The sequence below is a fragment of the Mytilus edulis genome, chromosome 8 (assembly GCF_963676685.1).
Source record: "Mytilus edulis chromosome 8, xbMytEdul2.2, whole genome shotgun sequence".
In the NCBI taxonomy this organism is placed as follows: domain Eukaryota; kingdom Metazoa; phylum Mollusca; class Bivalvia; order Mytilida; family Mytilidae; genus Mytilus; species Mytilus edulis.
In genome coordinates, this window is record NC_092351.1 from 78,872,546 (window position 1) to 78,897,464 (window position 24,919).

The 24,919-nt window shown below is 35.1% G+C and overlaps 3 protein-coding genes across 3 annotated transcripts; all 3 read left to right on the forward strand.

Moving 5' to 3' along the window:
- Nucleotides 1-209: 209 nt before the first annotated feature.
- On the forward strand, nt 210-11,618 carry LOC139484388 (GATA zinc finger domain-containing protein 14-like). Its single transcript, XM_071268124.1, has 5 exons — nt 210-572; nt 1,320-1,565; nt 1,796-2,446; nt 5,604-5,850; nt 10,813-11,618. The coding sequence occupies exons 1-5, from the start codon at nt 210-212 to the stop codon at nt 11,616-11,618; spliced, it is 2,313 nt and encodes a 770-aa protein (XP_071124225.1).
- A 455-nt stretch (nt 11,619-12,073) lies between these two features.
- On the forward strand, nt 12,074-12,868 carry LOC139484389 (GATA zinc finger domain-containing protein 14-like). Its single transcript, XM_071268125.1, has one exon. It carries the CDS (start codon nt 12,074-12,076, stop codon nt 12,866-12,868), a length of 795 nt encoding a protein of 264 aa, XP_071124226.1.
- A 1,216-nt stretch (nt 12,869-14,084) lies between these two features.
- On the forward strand, nt 14,085-17,760 carry LOC139484390 (putative uncharacterized protein DDB_G0282133). The gene is made up of 3 exons (XM_071268126.1): nt 14,085-14,687; nt 14,997-15,931; nt 16,656-17,760. The coding sequence occupies exons 1-3, from the start codon at nt 14,085-14,087 to the stop codon at nt 17,758-17,760; spliced, it is 2,643 nt and encodes an 880-aa protein (XP_071124227.1).
- Nucleotides 17,761-24,919: the final 7,159 nt, after the last annotated feature.

Genomic DNA, 24,919 nt, shown 5'->3' on the forward strand with positions numbered 1-24,919 from the left:
TTAAATTTAACTTATCAACGTAAATCTATAGTTATTCCAAGCGCATGCTTATTCAAAAACACATTTTATGTTCGGTTTTACAATAATAGCAAATTAATAACAAATTCTTTGAAGATAATGATTTAAAATAATATCGTATGAATGTGGTATGATGATAATTTCAACATGTTTATGAAAAGTATAATGCATTTGTAATCCTAATTCTAATGATGTCTGATAATTTTAACCCTAATGATGTCTGTAACCCTAACCCTAATGATGTCTGTAACCCCAACCCTAATGATGTATGTAATACTAACCGTAATGATGGCTGTAATCCTAACCCTAATGATATATATACTCCTAGCCCTAATGATGTCTGTAACCCTTACCCTAATGATGTCAGTAACCCTAATCTTAATGATGTCTATAACCCTTACCCTAATGAAACCTTTAACCCAAACACTAATGATGTATGTACCCCTAACCCTAATGATGTCTGTTATCATAATCCTTATGATGTCTGTAATCATAACCCTAATGATGTCTGTAATCATAACCCTGATGATGTCTGTAATCATAACCCTAATGATGTTTGTAATCCTAACCCTAATGATGTCTGTAATCATAACCCTAATGATGTCTGAAAGCCTAAACCTAATCATGTCAGTAATTCTAACCCTAATGATGTCTGTAAATCTCACCCTAATGACTAATGTAACCCTTACTCTAATAATGTCAGTAACCCTAACCCTAATGATGTATGTAATACTAACCCTAATGATGTTTGTAATCCTAACCCTAATGATGTCTGTACTCCTAGCCCTAATGATGTCTGTAACCCCAAGACTATTGATGTATGTGATACTAACCCTTATGATGTCTGTAATGCTCACACTAATGTTGTCTGCTATCCTTACCCTAATTATAACTATAACACTAATCCTAGTGATGCTTCTAACCCTAACCCTAATCCATATTATGTCAGTAACCCTACCTTTAATGATGTATATAACCCTTACCTTGATAAAACCTATAACCTCAACCCTTATGATGTCTGTAATCATAACCCTTTATGATGTATGTGACCCTAACCCTTATGATGTCTGTTATGTTAACCCTTATGATGTCTATAATCGTAACCCTAATGAAACTTATAACTCAAACCCTAATGATGTGTGTAATACTAACCGTAATGATTCTGTACTCCTAACCCTGATGATGTCTGTAATCCTAACCTTAATGATGCTTGTAACCCTAACACTAATTATGTCTGTAATGCTAACCCTAATGATGTCTGTAATCCTAACCCTAATAATGTCTGTAATCCTAATCCTAAGTATGGCCGTAATCCTAACCCTAATGATGTTTGTAACCCTTACCCTAATGATGTCAGTAACCCCAACCTCAATAATGTCTATGACCCTTACCCTAATGATGTATATACTCCTAACCCTAACGATGTCTGTACCCCTATAAACGCTAATGAAACCTATAACCCAAACACTTATGATGTATGTAATGCTAACCCTAATGATGTCTGTATTTCTAACCCTAAGAATGTCTGTAATCCTAAACCTAATGATGTATATAATCCTTACCCTAATGATGTCTGTAAACCTGACCCTATTGATGTCTATAACCCTATAGCTAACACTAATTATGTCTGTAATAATTACCCTAATGATGTCTGAAAGCCAAAACCAAATGATATATGTAATGCTAACCCTAATGATGTCAGTAGCCCTAACCCTTATGAAGTCTTTAACCCTAACCCTAATGAAACCTATAACCTGAAATCCTAACCCTAACGCAGTCTGATAATGCTAACCCTAATGATGTTTGTAACCCTAATCCAAAAGATTTCAGTAACCCAAACCCTAATGATGTCTACAACCCTAACCCTAATGAAACCTATACCCCTTACCCTAATGATGTCTGTAACCCTTACCCTAATGATGTCAGTAACCTTAACCTCAATAATGTCTATGACCCTTACCCTAATGATGTATATACTGTTAACCCTAACGATGTCTGTACCCCTATAAACCCTAATGAAAGCTATAACCAAAACTTTTATGTTGTATGTAATGCTAACCCTAATGATGTATATAATCCTTACCCTATTGATGTCTATTACCCTAACACTAATTATGTCTGTAATGCTTACACTAATGATGTCTGTAATCCTAACCCTAATGATGTATGTAATGCTAACACTAACGGTGTTTGTATTCCTAATCCTAATGATGTTTGTAACCCCAACCCAAATGATGTAAGTAATATAAACCCAAATAATGGCTGTAATCCTAACCCTCATGATGTCTGTAACCCTTACCCTAATGATGTCAGTAACCCTTACCTTAATGATGTTTATAACCCTTACCCTAATGAAACCTATAACCCAAACACTAATGATGTATGTAATGCTAACCCTAATGATGTCTGTATTCCTAACCCTAATAATGTCAGTAACCCTAACCCTTATGAAGTCTATAACCCTAACCCTAATGAAACTTATAACCTGAAATCCTAATCCTAACGCTGTCTGATAATTCTAACCCTAATGATGTCTGTAACCCTTATCCAAAAGATTTCAGTAACCCTAACCATAATGATGTCTACAACCCTAACCCTAATGAAACCTATAACCAAAACCCTTATGATGTATGTAATGCTAACCCTTATGGTGTGCGTAATCCTAACCCTAATGATGTCTGTATTCCTTACCCTAATGATGTCTATAACCCTAACCCTAATGATGTCTGTAACCCTGACCCTAATGATGTCTATAACCCTAACCCTATATCTATAACCCTAACTCTACTGAAACCTCTAACCTAAACCCTAATTATGTATTTAATACTAACCGCAATGATGTCTGTAATCCTAACCCTAACCTTAATGATGTCTATGACCCTTACCCTAATTAAACCTATGACCCAAACACTTATGATTATGTAATGCTTACCCTAATGATGTCTGTAATCCTAACCCTAATAATGTCTGTAATCCTAACCCTAATAATGTCTGTAATCCTAACCCTTATGCTGTATATACTCCTTACCCTAATGATAAAATTGAGAATGGAAATGGGGAATTTGTCAAAGAGACAACAACCCGACAAAATATAAAACAACAGCAGAGGGTCACCGACAGGTCTTCAATGTAGCGAGAAATTCCCGCACCCAGAGGCGACCTTCAGCTGGCCCCTAAACAAATATATACTAGTCCAGTGATAATGAACGCCATACTAATTTCCAAATTGTACACAAGAAATTAAATTAAAATAATACAAGACTAACAAAGGCCAGAGGCTCCTGACTTGGGACAGGCGCATAAATGCGGCGGGGTTAAACATGTTTGTGAGATCTCAACCCTCCCCCTATACCTCTAACCAATGTAGAAAAGTAAACGCATAACAATACGCACATTAAAATTCAGTTCAAGAGAAGTCCGAGTCTGATGTCAGAAGATGTAACCAAAGAAAATAAACAAAATGACAATAATACATTAATAACAACAGACTACTAGCAGTTAACTGACATGCCAGCTCCAGACTTCAATTAAACTGACTGAAAGATTATGATTTCATCATATGAACATCAGGCACAATCCTTCCAGTTAGGGGTTTAGTATCATACCATCATAACATATATGAGACGAACATAACCCGTGTCATGCCAACAACTGTTTTTAGAATAAATGTGTTTAGTTCCGATACAAAGACCTGTAGACCTGACCCTATTGATGTCTATAACCCTTACCCTAATTATGTCTGTAATGGTAACCCTAATGATAACTGTAATCCTAACCCTAATAATGTCTGATATCAAATCCCTAATGATGTCTGTAACCCGTATCCTAATGATGTATGTTATACTAACCCCAATGATGGCTGTAACCCTAACCCTAATGATGTCCGTAACCTTAACCTTAATGATGTCTATAACCCTTACCGTAATGAAACCTATAACCCCAATCCTAATGATGTATGTAATGCTAACCCTGATGATATCTGTATTCCTAACCCTAATGATGTCTGTAACCCCAACTCTAATGATGTATGTAATACTAACCTTTATGATGTCTATAATAGTTATCAAAGGTACCAGGATTATAACCCTAACCCTGATAAAACCTATAACCCTAACCCTAATGATGTCTGTAATAATAACCCTTATGATGTATGTAACCCTAACCTTAATGATGTCTGTAATGTTAACCCTTATGTTGTCTCTCATCCTTACCCTAATGATATCAGTAACTCTAACCCTAATGATATCTGTAGTACTAACTCTGATGATGTCTGTAACCCTAACCATAATTATACCTGTAATCCTAACATAATGATGTCTGTAAAACTAATCCTAATGATGCCTGTAACCCTTACCCAAATGATGTCAGTTACCCTAACCCTAATGATGTCAGTAACCCTAACCATTATGATGTCTATAATCCTTACTTTAATGAAACCTATACCCTAAATCCTAATAATGTATGTAATCCTAACCCTAATGATGTCTGAAAGCCTAAATCCAATGATGTCTGTAATCCTAACCCTAATGATTTCTGTAATCATAACTTAAATGATGTCTGTAATCATAACCCTAAAAATGTTTGTAACTCTTACCGTAATAATGCCTTTAACCATAACCCTAATGATATATGTAACCCTAACTCGAATGATGTCAGTAGCCATTACCCTTATGATGTCTATGATCCTAACCCTTATGAAACCTGTAATCCAAGCCCTAATGATGTTTGTAATCCTAATCCTAATGATGTCTGATAAGTCTAACCCTTATGATGTCTGTAACCCTAACACTAATGATGTCTGATATCATAACCCTAATGATGTCTGTAATAACAACCCTATTGATGTATGTCATACTAACCGTAATGATGTCTGTAAACCTAACCCTAATGATATCTGTAACCCTAAGCCTTATGATGTCTGTTATCATAACCCTAATGATGTCTGTAATCATAACCCTGATGATGTCTGTAATCATAACCCTAGTGATGTTTGTAATCCTAACCTTAATGATGCTTGTAACCCTAACCCTAATTATGTCTGTAATGCTAACCCTAATGATGTCTGTAACCCTAACCCTAATGATGTCTGATATTATGACTCTAATGATGTCTGTAAGCCAAACCCTAATGATGTATGTGAAAATAACCCTAATGATGGCTGCAATCCTAACCCTAATGATGTATATACTCCTAACCCTTATGATGCTTGTAACCCTTACCCTAATGATGTCAGTAACCCTAACCTTATTGATGTCTATGACCCTTACCCTAATTAAACCTATAACCCAAACACCAATGATGTATGTAATGCTAACCCTAATGATGTCTCTAATCCTAACCTTAATAATGTCTCTAATCCTAACCCTTATGCTGTATATAATCCTGATCCTATTGATGTCTGTAAACCTGACCCTATTGATGTCTATAACCCTAACCCTAATTATGTCTGTAATGCTAATCCTAATGATGTCTGTAATCCTAACCCTAATGATGTCTGACATCATATCCCTAATGATGTCTGACATCATATCCCTAATGATGTCTGTAACCCCAATCCTAATGATGTATGTAATAGTAACCTCAAGGATGGCTGTAATCCTAACCCTAATGATGTCAGTAACCCTTACCCTAATGATGTCAGTAACCCTAACCTTAATGATGTCTATAACCCTTACAGTAATGAAACCTATAACCTAAACTCTAATGATGTATGTAATACTAACCCTAATGAAGTCATTAATGCTAACACTAACGATGTCTCCTATCCTGACCCTAATTATAACTGTAACACTAACCCTAATGATGCTTGTAACCCTAACCCTAATGATGCTTGTAATCCTAACCTTTAAGATGTCTATAACCCTAAGCCTGATAAAACCTATAACCCTAACCCTAATGGTGTCTGTAATAATAACCCTTATGATGTTTGTAACCCTAACCCTAATGATGTCTGTAATGCTAGCCCTTGTGTTGTCTCTCATCCTTACCCTAATGATATCAGTAACCCTTACCCTAATGATGTCTGTATACCTAACTCTGATGATGTCTGTAACCCTAACCATATTTATACCTGTAACCCTAACCTAATGATGTCTGTAAAACTAATCCTAATGATGCCTGTAACCCTTACCCAAATGATGTCAGTTACCCTAACCCTAATGATGTGAGTAACCCTAACCATTATTATGTCTATAATCCTTACCCTGATGAAACCTATACCCTAAACCCTAATAATGTTTGTAACTCTAACCCTAATAATGCCTTTAACCCTAACCCTAATGATATATGTAACCCTAACTCGAATGATGTCAGTAACCCTTACCCTTATGATGTCTATGATCCTAACCCTTATGAAACCTGTAATCCAAGCCCTAATGATGTCTGTAATCCTAATCCTAATGATTTCTGATAAGTCTAACCCTTATGATGTCTGTAACCCTAACACTAATGATGTCTGATATCATAACCCTAATGATGTCTGTAATAACAATCCTATTGATGTATGTAATACTAACCGTAATGATGTCTGTAATCCTAACCCTAATGATATCTGTAACCCTAAGCCTTATGATGTCTGTTATCATAACCCTAATGATGTCTGTAATCATAACCCTGATGATGTCTGTAATCATAACCCTAGTGATGTTTGTAATCCTAACCTTAATGATGCTTGTAACCCTAACCCTAATGATGTCTGTAATGCTAACCCTAATGATGTCTGTAATCCTAACCCTAATGGTGTTTGATATTATAACTCTAATGATGTCTGTAAGCCAAACCCTAATGATGTATGTAAAAATAACCCTAATGATGGCTGCAATCCTAACCCTAATGATGTATATACTCCTAACCCTTATGATGCCTGTAACCCTTACCCTAATGATGTCAGTAACCCTAACCTTATTGATGTCTATGACCCTTACCCTAATTAAACCTATAACCCAAACACCAATGATGTATGTAATGCTAACCCTAATGATGACTGTAATCCTAACCTTAATAATGTCTGTAATCCTAACAATTATGCTGTATATAATCCTTATCCTATTGATATCTGTAAACCTGACCCTATTGATGTCTATAACCCTAACCCTAATTATGTCTGTCATGCTAACCCTAATGATGTCTGTAATCCTAACCCTAATGATGTCTGATATCATATCCCTAATGATGTTTGTAACCCCAATCCTAATGATGTATAAAATACTAACCTCAATGATGGCTGTAATCCTAACCCTAATGATGTCTGATAATTCTAACCCTAATGATGTCTGTAACCCTAACCCTAATGATGTCTGATGTCATAACTCTAATGATGTCTGTAACCCCAACCCTAATGATGTATGTAATCCTAATCCTAATGATGTCTGATAATTCTAACCCTAATGATGTCTGTAACCCTAACCCTAATGATGTCTGATGTCATAACTCTAATGATGTCTGTAACCCCAACCCTAATGATGTATGTAATACAAACCGTAATGATGGCTGTAATCCTAAGCCTTATGATGTATATACTCCTAACCCTAATGATGCCTGTAACCCTTACCCTAATGATGTCAGTAACCATAATCTTAATGATGTCTATAACCCTTACCCTAATGAAACCTATAACCCAAACACTAATTATGTATGTAATGCTAACCCTAATGATGTCTATAATCCTAACTCTAATAATGTCTGTAATCCTAACCCTAATGATATCTGTATCCCTTACCCTAATCATGTCTGAACCCCTAACCCTAATGATGTTTGTAATTATACCCCTAATGATGTCTGTAATCATACCCCTGATGGTGTCTGTAATCATAACCTTAATAATGTTTGTAATCCTAACCCTAATGATATCTGTAATAATAACCCTGATAATATCTGTAATCATAACCCTAATGATGTTTGTAATCCTAACCTGAATGATGTATATAACCCTACTACTAATGATGTATGTAACCCTAATAAAACCTATAACCCAAACCCTAATAATGTTTGTAATACATACCCTACTGATGTATGTAATTCTAACCCTAATGGTGCCTGTAATCCTAACCCTAATGATGTCTGTAACCCTAAACCTAATGATGTCTGTTATTATAACCCTAATGATGTATGTAATCCTAACCCTAATGATGTATGTAACACTGACCCTAATGATGCCTGAAAGCCTAAACCTAATGATATATGTAATCCTTACCCTAATGATGTCTGTAATCCTAACCCATAGGATGTCAGTAATCCTAACTCTAATGAAGTCTGTAACCCTAACCCTTATGATGTCTGTTATCATAATTCTAATGATGTCTGTGATCATAACCCTAATGATGTCTGTAATCATAAACCTGATGATGTCTGTAATCATAACCCTAATGATGTGTGTAATCCTTACCCTAATGATGTCTGAAAGCCTAAACCTAATGATGTCTGTAATCCTTACCCTAATGAGTAATGTAACCCTAACCGTAATAATGTCAGTAACCCTAACCCTAATGATGTATGTTATACTTACCCTAATGATGTTTGTAATCCTAACCCTAATGATGTCTGTACTCCTAACCCTTATGATGTCTGTAACCCCAACACTATTTATGTATGTAATGCTCACACTAATGCTGTCTGCTATCCTTACCTTAATTATAACTGTAACACTAACCCTAGTGATGCTTCTAACCCTAACCCTAATCCATATCATGGCAGTAACCCTACCTTTAATGATGTATATAACCCTTACCTTGATAAAACGTATTACCTCAATCCTTATGATGTCTGTAATCATAACCCTTATGATGTATGTAACCTTAACCCTTATGATGTCTGTTATGCTAACCCTTATGATGTCTATAATCGTAACCCTAATGAAACTTATAACTCAAACCCTAATGATGTATGTAATACTAACCCTGATGATGCCTGTAATTCAAACCCTAATGATATATGTAATACTAACCCTAATGATGCCTGTAACCCTTACCCTAATGATGTCAGTAACCCTAACCTTAATGATGTCTATGACCCTTACCCTAATTTAACCTATAACCCAAACACTAATGATGTATGAAATGCTTACCCTAATGATCTCTGTAATCCTAACCCTAATCATGTCTGTAATCCTAACCCTTATGCTGTATATAATCCTTACATTAATGATGTCTGTAAACCTGACCCCATTGATGTCTATAACCCTAACCCTAATGATGTCTGTAACCCCAATCCTAATGATGTATGTAATACTAACCCCAATGATGGCTGTAGTCCTAACCCTAATGATGTCTGTAACCCTAACCCTAATGATGTTAGTAACCCTAATCTTAATGATGTCTATAACCCTTACCGTAATGAAACCTATAACCCAAACACTAATAATGTATGTTACACTTACCCTATTGATGCCTGTAATCCTAACCCTAATAATGTATATACTCCGAAACCTAATGATGTCTGTAACCCTTACCCTAATGATATCAGTAACTCTAACTTAATAATGTCTATAACCCTTACCGTAATGAAACCTATAACCCAAACACTAATAATGTATGTTACACTTACCCTATTGATGCCTGTAATCCTAACCCTAATGATGTATATACTCCGAACCCTAATGATGTCTGTAACACTTACCCTAATGATGTCAGTAACCCTAACCCTTATGATGTCTATAATCGTAACCCTAATGAAACTTATAACTCAAACACTAATGATGTATGTAATACTTACCCCAATGATGCCTGTAATCCTAACCCTAATGATGTATATACTCCTAACCCTAATGATGTATATACTCCTAACCCTAATGATGTCAGTTACCCTAACCCTTATGATGTCTATAATCCTAACTCTAATGAAACCTATAACCCAAACATTAATGATGTATGTAATGCTAACCTTAATGATGTCTATACTCCTTACCCTAATGATGTCTGTAACACTTACCCTAAGGATTTCAGAAACTCTAACCCTAATGAAGCCATTTACTCAAATCCTAATGATGTACGTACTACTAGCCCTAATGATGTATGTTATGCTAACCCTAATGATGTCTATACTCCAGTGTTTTCCATTCATCATTTAAGCCTGGTGTGCCGACCACCTTCTTTTGAAGAAAAAAATCCGGATTTTGAAAAAAAAGCCGACCACCTCCTAAAATCGAAAGGTGGTCGGCTTTTTTTTCAAAATCCGGATTTTTTTCGGTTCCGTACCGTTAAAATTTGAATACTAATCCGGCCTTGTTTTCATTGACAAAGATGGCGTCCAATCGTCAAATTTCAATGTTTTCATTAATCAATCGGGGAAAAGAAAGGAAGATGACGATGATGATAAAGGAAATACTAGACCAAATAAGTTAAATAAAATTGATAGTAATGTAGTGTTAAGGAAATTGAACAAAAATCAACCAAACAACGGAAAAGACACGCAAGTGAAGACAAATATGAGCAAGACTTCAAAATGACTTATAGTCACAGAGGAAGGATACTACTGTTCTGTGTGCCAAAAATATGGCACAAAAGCAAAAAACAGAACAGAAACCTGGATCGAAAGGCCTTAAATCCATGCTGATGCATAAAATTGTAAATGAAAGAAGAGATAAAATAGAAATTTTTGAAAAATAAAATCTAAGAATATTTGACAATTAATATGACTACTTCTATTTATGTTTGTTCAACTCCATAAAATGTGAATATTATACTAATCTTTACTTCTGTGACCCCCACGTGCACCCACAGTAAATTAAAAAAGGTTGGACATTTAAAAAAAAACCACCCGGTTGCAAGTTATAATTTTAAAACACCCACCTTACCTTAGTGAAAAAAGGAAAACACTGTACTCCTTACCCTAATGATGTCTGTAACACTTACCCTTATGATGTCAGTAACTCTAACCCTAATGATTTGTATAAACCTAACCCTAATGAAACGTATAACCAAAACACTTATGATGTATGTAATGCTAACCCTTATGATGTCTGTAATCCTAACCCTAATGATGTATGTAATCCTAACCCTAATTATGTATATAACCCTAACCCTAATGGTGCATATAACCCTAACCCTAATGGTGCATATAACCCTAACCCTAATGAAACCTATAACATAAATCCTAATGATCAATGTAATACTTACCCTACTGATGTGTGTAATCCTAACCCTAATGATGTATGTTATACTTACCCTGCTGATGTGTGTAACTCTAACCCTAATGATGTCTGTAATCCTAATCCTAATGATGTCTGTAACCCTAACCCTAATGATGTCCGTTATCAAAACCCTAATGATGTTTGTTATCATAACCCTAGTGATATCTGTTATCATAACCCTGATGATATCTGTAATCATAACCCTGATGATATCTGTAATCATAACCCTGATGATATCTGTAATCATAACCCTGATGATATCTGTAATCATAACCCTAATGATGTCTATAATGAAAACCATAATGATGTCTGTAATCATAACCCTAATAATGTTTGTATTAGTAGCCCTAACCCTTATGATGTCTATAACACTAACACTAATGAAGCCTTTTACTCTAATCCTAATGATGTACGTACTACTAACCCTAATGATGTCTGTAATGCTAACCCTAATGATGTCTATACTCCTTACTGATGTGTGTAACCCTAACCCTAATGATGTCTGTAATCATAATCCTAATGATGTCTGTAACCCTAACCCTAATGATGTCTGTTATCAAAACCCTAATGATGTCTGTTATCATAACCCTAATGATATATGTAATCATAACCCTAATGATGTCTGTAACACTGACCCTAATGATGCATGAAAGCCTAAACCAAATGATGTCTGTAATGCTAACCCTAATGATGTCTTTAATGAAAACCATATTGATGTCTGTAATCATAACTCTAATAATGTTTGTAATCCTAACCCTAATGATGTCTGTAATCCTAACCCTAATGAAGTCTGTAACCATAACCCTAATGATGTCTGCTATCATAACCCTAATGATGTTTGTAATCATAACCCTGATGATGTATGTACTCATAACCCTAATAATGTTTGTAATTCTAACCCTAATGATGTCTGTAATCCCAACCCTAACGATGTCTATAAACCTTAACCCTAATGATGCCTGTAACCCTAACTTTAATGATATATGTAACCTTAACCCTATGTATTTCAGTAGCCCTAACCCTTATGATGTCTATAACACTAACCCTAATGAAGCCTATTACTCAAATCCTAATGATGAATGTACTACTAACCCTAATGATGTCTGTAATGCTAACCCTAATGATGTCTATACTCCTTACCCTAATGATGTCTGTAACACTTACCCTAAGGATGTCAGTAACTCTAACCCTAATGATGTGTATAACCCTAATGAAACGTATAACCAAATCACTTATGATGTATGTAATGCTAACCCTTATGACGTCTGCAATCCTAACCCTAATGATGTATATAATCCTAACCCTAATTATGTATATAACCCGAACACTAATGGTGCATATAACCCTAACACTAATGAAACCTATAACCTAAATCCTAATGATGTATGTAATACTTACCCTACTGATGTGTGTAATCCTAACCCTAATGGTGTATGTAATACTTACCATACTGATGTGTTTAACCCTAACCCTAATGATGTCTATAATCCTAATCCTAATGATGTCTGTAACCCTAACCCTAATGATGTCTGTTATCATAACCCTTATGATGTTTGTAATCATTACCCTAATGATATCTGTAATCATAACCCTAATAATGTTTGTAATCCTAACCCTAATGATGTCTGTAATGCTAAAATTAATGATGTCTGTAATGTTAACCCTAATGATGTCTGTAATCGTAACCCTAATGATGTCTGTAACACTGACCCTAATGATGCATGAAAGCCTTAACCTAATGATGTCTGTAATACTAACCCTAATGATGTCTGTTGTCGTAACCCTAATGATGTCTGTAACACTGACCCTAATGATGCATGAAAGCCTTAACCTAATGATGTCTGTAATCCTAACCCTAATGATGTCTATAATCAAAACCATAATGATGTCTGTAATCATAACCCTAATATTTTTTGTAACCCTAACCCTAATGATACCTTTAACTCTTACCCTAATGCTATATGTAATCCTAACCCTAATGCTATATGTAATCCTAACCCTAATGAATTCTGTAATCCTAACCCATAGGATGTCAGTAACCCTAATCCTAATGATGTCTGTAACCCTAACTCTCATGATGTCTGTTATCATAACCGTAATGATGTCTGTAATCATAACCCTAAAGATGTCTGTTATCATAACCCTAATGATGTCAGTAACCCTAACCCTAATGATGTGTATAACTCTTACCCTAATGAAACCTATAACCAAAAACACTTATGATGTATGTAATGCTAACCCTTATGATGTCTGTAATCCTAACCCTAATGATGTCTGTAATCCTGACCCTAATGATGTATATACCCACACCCCTAATGATGTATATAACCCAACCCTAATGAAACCTATAACCTAAACCCTAATGATGTATGTAATACTTACCCTACTGATGTCTGTAATCCTGACCATAATGATGTCTGTAATCCTAACCCTAATGATGTCTATAACCCTAACCCTAATGAAGTCTATTACTCAAATCCTAATGATGTATGTATTACTAATCCTAATGATGTCAGTAACCCTAACCCTAATGATGCGTATAACCCTTACCCTAATGAAACCTATAACCAAAACACTTATGATGTATGCAATGCTAACCCTTATGATGTCTGTAATCCGAACCCGAATGATATCTGCAACCCTACCCCTAATGATTTATATAACCCTAACCCTAATGATACCTTTAACTCTCACCCTAATGCTATATGTAATCCTAACCCTTTTGATGGTTGTAATCCTAACCCTAAAGAAGTCTGTAACAATAACCCTAATGATGTCTGCTATTATAACCCTAATGATGTTTGTAATCATAACCCTGATGATGTCTGTACTCATAACCCTAATAATGTTTGTAATCCTTACCCTAATGATGCTTGTAACCCTTATCCTAATTGTGTCTGTAAATCTAACCATAATGATGTCTGTAATCCCAACCCTAACGATGTCTATAAACCTTAACCCTAATGATGCCTGTAACCCTAACTCTAATGATATATGTAACCTTAACCCTATGGATGTCAGTAGCCCTAACCCTTATGATGTCTATAACACTAACCCTAACGAAGCCTATTACTCAAATCCTAATGATGAATGTACTATTCACCCTAATGATGTCTGTAATGCTAACCCTTATGATGTCTTTACTCCTTACCCTAATGATGTCTGTAACACTTACCCTAAGGATGTCAGTAACTCTAACCCTAACGATGTGTATAACCCTAACCCTAATGAAACGTATAACCTAAATTCTAATGATGTATGTAATACTTACCCTACTGATGTGTGTAATCCTAACCCTAATGATGTATGTAATACTTACCCTACTGATGTGTTTAACCCTAACCCTAATGATGTCTGTAAACCTAATCCTAATGATGTATGTAACACTAACCCTAATGATGTCTGTTATCATAACCCTAATGATGTTTGTAATCATTACCCTAATGATATCTGTAATCATAACCCTAATAATGTTTGTAATCCTAACCCTAATGATGTCTGTAATGCTAACCCTAATGATGTCTGTAATCGTAATCCTAATGATGTCTGTAACACTGACCCTAATGATGCATGAAAGCCTTAACCTAATGATGTCTGTAATGTTAACCCTGATGATGTCTATAACACTGACCCTAATGATGCATGAAAGCCTTAACCTAATGATGTCTGTAATCCTAACCCTAATGATGTCTATAATCAAAACCATAATGATGTCTGTAATCATAACCCTAATAATTTTTGTAACCCTAACCATAATGATACCTTTAACTCTTATCCTAATGCTATATGTAATCCTAACCCTAATGCTATATGTAATCCTAACCCTAATGAATTCTGTAATCCTAAACCATAGGATGTCAGTAACCCTAATCCTAATGATGTCTGTACCCCTAACTCTCATGATGTCTGTTATCATAACCGTAATGATGTCTGTAATCATAACCCTAAAGATTTATGTTATCATAACCCTAAGGATGTCAGTAACCCTAACCCTAATGATGTTTATAACCCTTACCCCAATGAAACCTATAACCAAAACACTTATGATGTATGTAATGCTAACCCTTATGATGTCTGTAATCCTAATCCTAATGATGTCTGTAATCCTGACCCTAATGATGTATATAACCATACCCCTAATGATGTATATAACTCTAACCCTAATGAAACCTTTAACCTCAACCCTAATGATGTATGTAATACTTACCCTACTGATGTCTGTAATCCTAACCATAATGATGTCAGTAACCCTAACCCGTATGATGTCTATAATCGTAACCCTAATGAAACTTATAACTCAAACACTAATGATGTATGTTACACTTACCCTATTGATGCCTGTAATCCTAACCCTAATGATGTATATACTCCGAACCCTAATGATGTCTGTAACCCTTACCCTAATGATGTCAGTAACCCTAACCCTAATGATGCGTATAACCCTAACCCTAATGAAACCTATACCCAAAACACTTATGATGTATGCAATGCTAACCCTTATGTCTGTAATTCTAACCCGAATGATATCTGCAACCTTACCCCTAATGATTTATATAACCATAACCCTAATGAAACCTATAACCTAAACCCTAATGATCTATGTAATACTTACCCTACTGATGTCTGTAATCCTAACCCTATTTATGTCTGTAACCCTGACCCTAATAATGTCTGTTATCATTACCCTAATGATGTTTGTAATCATAACCCTAATGATGTCTGTAACCCTGACCCTAATGATGTCTGTAATCATAACCGTAATGATGTCTGTAATCATAGCCTGATGATGTCAGTAATCATAACCCTAATGATGTCTGTAATCATAACCCTGATGATGTCTGTAATCATAACCCTGATGATGTCTGTAATCTTAACCCTAATGATGTCTGTAATCATAACCCTGATGATGTCTGTAATCATAACCCTGATGATGTCTGTTATCATAACCCTAATGATGTTTGTAATCCTAACCCTAATCATGTCTGTAATCCTAACCCTTAAGCTGTATATAATCCTTACATTAATGATGTCTGTAAACCTGACCCCATTGATGTCTATAACCCTAACCCTAATGATGTCTGTAACCCCAATCCTAATGATGTATGTAATACTAACCCCAATGATGGCTGTAATCCTAACCCTAATGATGTCTGTAACCCTAACCCTAATGATGTTAGTAACCCTAATCTTAATGATGTCTATAACCCTTACCGTAATGAAACCTATAACCCAAACACTAATAATGTATGCTACACTTACCCTATTGATGCCTGTAATCCTAACCCTAATAATGTATATACTCCAAAACCTAATGATGTCTGTAACCCTTACCCTAATGATATCAGTAACTCTAACTTAATAATGTCTATAACCCTTACCGTAATGAAACCTATAACCCAAACACTAATAATGTATGTTACACTTACCCTATTGATGCCTGTGATCCTAACCCTAATGATGTATATACTCCGAACCCTAATGATGTCTGTAACCCTTACCCTAATGATGTCAGTAACCCTAACCCGTATGATGTCTATAATCGTAACCCTAATGAAACTTATAACTCAAACACTAATGATGTATGTTACACTTACCCTTTTGATGCCTGTAATCCTAACCCTAATGATGTATATACTCCGAACCCTAATGATGTCTGTAACCCTTACCCTAATGAAGTCAGTAACCCTAACCCTTATGATGTCTATAATCGTAACCCTAATGAAACTTATAACTCAAACACTAATGATGTATGTAATACTTACCCTAATGATGCCTGTAATCCTAACTCTAATGATGTATATACTCCTAACCCTAATGATGTCAGTTACCCTAACCCTTATGATGTCTATAATCCTAACTCTAATGAAACCTATAGCCCAAACATTAATGATGTATGTAATGCTAACCTTAATGATGTCTATACTCCTTACCTTAATGATGTCTGTAACACTTACCCTAAGGATTTCAGAAACTCTAACCCTAATGAAGCCATTTACTCAAATCCTAATGAGGTACGTACTACTAACCCTAATGATGTATGTAATGCTAACCCTAATGATGTCTATACTCCTTACCCTAATGATGTCTGTAACACTTACCCTTATGATGTCAGTAACTCTAACCCTAACGATGTGTATAAACCTAACCCTAATGAAACGTATAACCAAAACACTTATGATGTATGTAATGCTAACCCTTATGATGTCTGTAATCCTAACCCAAATGATGTATGTAATCCTAACCCTAATTATGTATATAACCCTAACCCTAAAGGTGCATATAACCCTAACCCTAATGGTGCATATAACCCTAACCCTAATGAAACCTATAACCTAAATCCTAATGATCAATGTAATACTTACTCTACTGATGTGTGTAATCCTAACCCTAATGATGTATGTTATACTTACCCTACTGATGTGTGTAACTCTAACCCTAATGATGTCTGTAATCCTAATCCTAATGATGTCTGTAACCCTAACCCTAATGATGTCCGTTATCAAAACCCTAATGATGTTTGTTATCATAACCCTAGTGATATCTGTTATCATAACCCTGATGATATCTGTAATCATAACCCTAATAATGTCTGTAACACTGACCCTAATGATGCATGAAAGCCTTAACCTAATGATGTCTGTAATCCTAACCCTAATGATGTCTATAATCAAAACCATAATGATGTCTGTAATCATAACCCTATTAATTTTTGTAACCCTAACCCTAATGATACCTTTAACTCTTACCCTAATGCTATATGTAATCCTAACCCTAATGCTATATGTAATCCTAACCCTAATGAATTCTGTAATCCTAACCCATAGGATGTCAGTAACCCTAATCCTAATGATGTCTGTAACCCTAACTCTCATGATGTCTGTTATCATAACCGTAATGATGTCTGTAATCATAACCCTAAAGATGTCTGTTATCATAACCCTAATGATGTCAGTAACCGTAACCCTAATGATGTGTATAACCCTTACCCTAATGAAACCTATAACTAAAACACTTATGATGTATGTAATGCTAACCCTTATGATGTCTGTAATCCTAACCCTAATGATGTCTGTAATCCTGACCCTAATGATGTATATAACCACACCCCTAATTATGTATATAACCCAACCCTAATGAAACCTATAACCTAAACCCTAATAATGTATGTAATACTTACCCTACTGATGTCTGTAATCCTGACCATAATGATGTCTGTAATCCTAACCCTAATGATGTCTATAACCCTAACCCTAATGAAGTCTATTACTCAAATCCTAATGATGTATGTAATACTTACCCTAATGATGTCAGTAACCCTAACCCTAATGATGCGTATAACCCTTACCCTAATGAAACCTATAACCAAAACACTTATGATGTATGCAATGCTAACCCTTATGATGTCTGTAATCCGAACCCGAATGATATCTGCAACCCTACCCCTAATGATTTATATAACCCTAACCCTAATGATACCTTTAACTCTCACCCTAATGCTATATGTAATCCTAACCCTATTGATGTCTGTAATCCTAACCCTAATGAAGTCTGTAACAATAACCCTAATGATGTCTGCTATTATAACCCTAATGATGTTTGTATTCATAACCCTGATGATGTCTGTACTCATAACCCTAATAATGTTTGTAATCCTTACCCTAATGATGCTTGTAACCCTTACCCTAATTGTGTCTGTAATTCTAACCCTAATTATGTCTGTAATCCCAACCCTAACGATGTCTATAAACATTAACCCTAATGATGCCTGTAACCCTAACCCTTATGATGTCTATAACACTAACCCTAACGAAGCCTATTACTCAAATCCTAATGATGAATGTACTACTCATCCTAATGATGTGTGTAATGCTAACCCTAATGATGTCTTTACTCCTTACCCTTATGATGTCTATAACACTAACCCTTACGAAGCCTATTACTCAAATCCTAATGATGAATGTACTACTCATCCTAATGATGTCTGTAATGCTAACCCTAATGATGTCTTTACTCCTTACCCTAAGGATGTCAGTAACTCTAACCCTAACGATGTGTATAACCCTAACCCTAATGAAACGTATAACCTAAATTCTAATGATGTATGTAATACTTACCCTACTGATGTGTGTAATCCTAACCCTAATGATGTATGTAATACTTACCCTACTGATGTGTTTAACCCTAACCCTAATGATGTCTGTAAACCTAATCCTAATGATGTATGTAACCCTTACCCTAATGATGTCTGTTATCATAACCCTAATGATGTTTGTAATCATTACCCTAATGATATCTGTAATCATAACCCTAATAATGTTTGTAATCTTAACCCTAATGATGTCTGTAATGCTAACCCTAATGATGTCTGTAATCGTAACCCTAATGATGTCTGTAACACTGACCCTAATGATGCATGAAAGCCTTAACCTAATGATGTCTGTAATGCTAACCCTAATGATGTCTGTAACACTGACCCTAATGATGCATGAAAGCCTTAACCTAATGATGTCTGTAATCCTAACCCTAATGATGTCTATAATCAAAACTATAATGATGTCTGTAATCATAACCCTACTAATGTTTGTAACCCTAACCATAATGATACCTTTAACTCTTATCCTAATGCTGTATGTAATCCTAACCCTAATGCTATATGTAATCCTAACCCTAATGAATTCTGTAATCCTAACACATAGGATGTCAGTAACCCTAATCCTAATGATGTCTGTAACCCTAACTCTCATGATGTCTGTTATCATAACCGTAATGATGTCTGTAATCATAACCCTAAAGATGTATGTTATCATAACCCTAAGGATGTCAGTAACCCTAACCCTAATGATGTTTATAACCCTTACCCTAATGAAACCTATAACCAAAACACTTATGATGTATGTAATGCTAACCCTTATGATGTCTGTAATCCTAACCCTAATGATGTCTGTAATCCTGACCCTAATGATGTATATAACCATACCCCTAATGATGTATATAACCATACCCCTAATGATGTATATAACCCTAACCCTAATGAAACCTATAACCTCAACCCTAATGATGTATGTAATACTTACCCTACTGATGTCTGTAATCCTAACCATAATGATGTCTGTAATCCTAACCCTAATGATGTCTATAACCCTAACCCTAATGAAGCCTATTACTCAAATCCTAATGATGTATGTAATACTAACCCTAATGATGTCAGTAACTCTAACCCTAATGATGCGTATAACCCTAACCCTAATGAAACCTATAACCAAAACACTTATGATGTATGCAATGCTAACCCTTATGTCTGTAATTCTAACCCGAATGATATCTGCAACCTTACCCCTAATGATTTATATAACCATAACCCTAATGAAACCTATAACCTAAACCCTAATGATGTATGTAATACTTACCCTACTGATGTCTGTAATCCTAACCCTATTGATGTCTGTAACCCTGACCCTAATAATGTCTGTTATCATAACCCTAATGATGTTTGTAACACTGACCCTAATGATGTTTGTAATCATAACCCTAATGATGTCTATAAACCTAACCCTAATGAATTCTGTAATCCTAACCCATAGGATGTTAGTAACCCTAACCCTATTGATGTCTGTAACCCTGACCCTAATTATGTCTGTTATCATAACCCTAATGTTTGTAATCACAACCCTAATGATGTCTGTAAACCTAACCCTAATGATGTCTGTAACCCTGACCCTAATGATGTCTGTAATCATAACCCTAATGATGTCTGTAATCATAACCCTGATGATGTCTGTAATCATAACCCTAATGATGTCTGTAATCATAACCCTAATGATGTCTGTAATCATAACCCTGATGATGTCTGTAATCATAACCCTAATGATGTCTGTAATCATAACCCTGATGATGTCTGTAATCATAACTCTAATGATGTCTGTAATCTAAACCCTAATGATGTCTGTAAACCTAACCCTTATGATGTCTGTAAACCTAACCCTAATGATGTCTGTAATCATAACCCTAATGATGTTTGTAATCATAACCCTAATGATGTCTGTAATCATAACATTGATGATGTCTGTAAACCTAACTCTAATGATGTCTGTAATCATAACCCTAATAATGTTTGTAATCATAACTATGATGTCTGTAATCCTAACCCTAATGATGTCTGTAATGCTTACCCTAATGATGACTGTAATCGTATCTCTAATGATGTCTGTAACACTGACCCTAATGATGCCTGAAAGCCTAAACCTAATGATGTCTGTAATCAAAACCTTAATGATGTTTGCAACCCTAACACTAATTATATTTTTAACCCTCACCCTAATGATGATTGTAATCCTAACCCTACTAATGTCTGTAATCCTAACCCTAATGATGTTTGTAATCCTAACCCTAATGATGTTTGTAATACTAACCATAATGATGTTGGTATTCCTAACCCTAATGATGTATGTTACGCCCCACTTCGGCAAGCGTTTTACTGCCGGTCGGGAGAAGACCAAGTGACCATATTTCTATACCCCAGTCACACTTGGGGTACATAATCTACCAATTACTTCATATATCTTGTTGAATAGAACAATTGATTAGATTGATTGATTGATTGTTGAATTTTCAACATAAAAAAGCACGTTTATGATCACTTTTTCAGGCATAACGCCAACAAACTATCGTCGTCTTATGAAATGAAAGCTTGACATTGCATTTACTTGCAATCTGTACAAGAACACAACAGAAAATGCTCCTGTTGAATCCACCAGATAAGAGCAAGACAGTGATCAACGTTCCATACTGACAGGATATGGTACCTTCATTATCTCCTTGATTAGCAGAAAATCAAACTCTGTAAATTCCACATTCACAGAAGTGCCTTCAGTTACGAGCAATCCAACAAATCTTCCCTATGCATCGCCAGTTAATACACCATACAGAAATGGTTTATCAAGAGTGCCAAGACGTATTTTACCGCCATTGTCATCTTACAGGACATTTAACGTTGCAAGTTTGGCACCAGAACAGTAATCAATAGAACAACCAACATCAAATACAGTTGCAAACAGTTCAACAAACGATGCAACTCCAGCGTCACCAAGTTATACGCCACGTCGAAATAACTTACCTCGAGTGCCAAGGCGTATTCCGTCGCCATTGTCACCTAACAGGACATATAACGTTGTTGGTGTGGCACCAGAACAGTCATTAATGCAGCCAACAACATATCTAACATCAAGAATTCCCAGCCCTTCACTGCCCGAGGCATCTCACACATTTAAACAGAACAACCAGTGTACATGCTCTATCGCCCTTACCACTTGATGCGTCATTTGACTTTACCCATCACCAAGATGAAAATGACGACCAGGAGATTGTTGAAAAGTAAGATATATATATTAAACAAATGTTGAACTTAAATGAATTTTTTGATTTTCATAAAATATATCATATTGATTTATTTGAAAAGTATTAACACAAATAAATATTGCATTTCATAGCTTCCAAACTAGTCCTTACTTTCACAGAATGCTCATTATGTTTTCGTTTATTTTTACAATTACATACAAGATCCGGAGTTGACAATTTTACCAGATCGTCCATCAACATTTTCCATCAAAGAAAAGGGGATACAAAGAAGTAATTTAAAACTGGTTAGCAGTGACGGTTACGAATACACAAAGAAGGTATATATATTTTTTTTCAAGTACAGAATTGATTTCACTCGACAATTATCAATTTGAAGCTTTGGCAAAAGGGTGTCTACATAAAATTATGAATGGTGTGAATATGAATTATGAAAATTAAAGTAAGACTTGCTATCCTTCTATCCTTGAAATATTAGCGGTTTACTAAGATAAATTAACTACGGTACATGTATATTCTTGATATTTTAGATGTCTAAAGTCGAATGCGCCTACTGTAAATGCATTAAACGATCAAAAGGCAGAAATTGTTCCGCTACTGTGTCACAGAAGGGAGAGAATTTTAAAAGAAACCCTAATCCCTACATTTACCCAGCAGACATGGGGGCTTTGAAAAAAGTTCTAGTTCATAAAGAGGTATGCAAAGCCTAGACAGGAACATATTAGCTCATAAAGTGAAATGTAAATTCTGAGGAAACTGACATTAGATATGAAAATTTCTGTAAATGTAAGTACATATTTAAGATTCACTCAGAAGGAATTGCATTTCAGAGAACATTAATTTACATTCGGAATTTTATGTATATACCTTTTAAATTTTAAATAATATTCTTTTAAATTTTAGGTAAAACAGACAGCACTCCAAGACATCCAAAGACCTGCGGGTCGTATTGTGGATGATGCTATGCTTCGCCATATAGAACCAGAAGATCATCAGCTGCCAAATCAAAATAATTTAAAAAGAACTGCAAACCGTGTCCGAGAAGAACTTACGCCAAATGAACCAAACTCATTTTATTTCAAGGTAAAATATTTATGATATTTTAGATAGCAACACACGTGTTTAGCTATTTCTAGTAAATAAATGTAATGCTGCAAAAAGCCTGTTTCGGAATACTTTTTATTTTATTTTTATTTTTTATTTGTGATACGATATTCTGAAAAAAATATGAAAAACACTCAACTAATTCAATGTTCTATATACAGCTCGATACAGATTACCTACAATGTGACAACTTTTTGATTGAAGACATCAGAGTAGCGTCACTCAGTATTTTCCACGCCCGGGCAGTTACAGCTTTTGAAATATGCAAAGAAATGGTTTTGTGATGGAACCTTTAAAGTAATGTAAGACCCATTCACTCAGCTATGGTCCATCCACGCCTTCATTAAAAAGGGAGACAGTTTGAAGCAGGTTCCACTGGTCTTCATGCACATGTCTCGAAAGAAGACAAAAGATTACAAACCTGTAAGTTTCATAATCGTCAGTTTTTTATTGTTATCGACTTCAAGTTTTTCTGATCTGTCAATGTGACGTTTAACCATTTTAAATTTGAAAATAGATTCGAATTTTTACATAATCAAAATATTTTTTTTTTCAATATACGGAATATTTCTTGTAAATAAGTACAGGATGATTTAATTTTTATAATTGATCATATTTATTATTTAAAAAACCATGAAGCGCTCAAATATCATTAAGTTGTGTATTTCATTTTTTTAATATGGTATGTTCTCTCAGAGCAATATTTATAAACCAAACGTCTATATATTATTCAACGATCTTTCTTACGTTAATCTAAACAACGCCAATTTTAAATAAATAACTTTTAGATATAAATTTCTATATGATGTACATATTTCTTGAATTTTATTTTGTTGTAACACTTCCGTGACCAAATGAGATCATTTCGTGGTAACACTTCCGTGACCAAATGAGATTGTGCTGCGCATGTGTGAACTTCAGTATGCTGATAGCTCTTGGGCAGTTCGGACGTAGTTTGAATTGTCCTAACTTCGATTAAATTAATCAACGCAGTTGATTTTCATTTATCATTAATAAAATTTGATATAAAATTTAAATAAAAGTTAGTAATCACCGGATGTAATTCGGAAAAAATTACGACTTTTACCTGTTTTCGCCACATTGCCGTAAACCGGTTATTATAAAGAAAACACTTGGCGGAGGAAATGTTAGAGAAGACATTTGTATTACTGACGAAGACGAACTTTTGTCTGAAAAGGTTAATTCAGCTTCCAACTCAGCTTCTTTAGTGAATGTTTTTGCACTTCTTCTATGTAAGCATGCTGTTTCTGTAAACTGCCTCCTTCATGGCAAATTCAACCTTAGCCTGGACTGGTATGC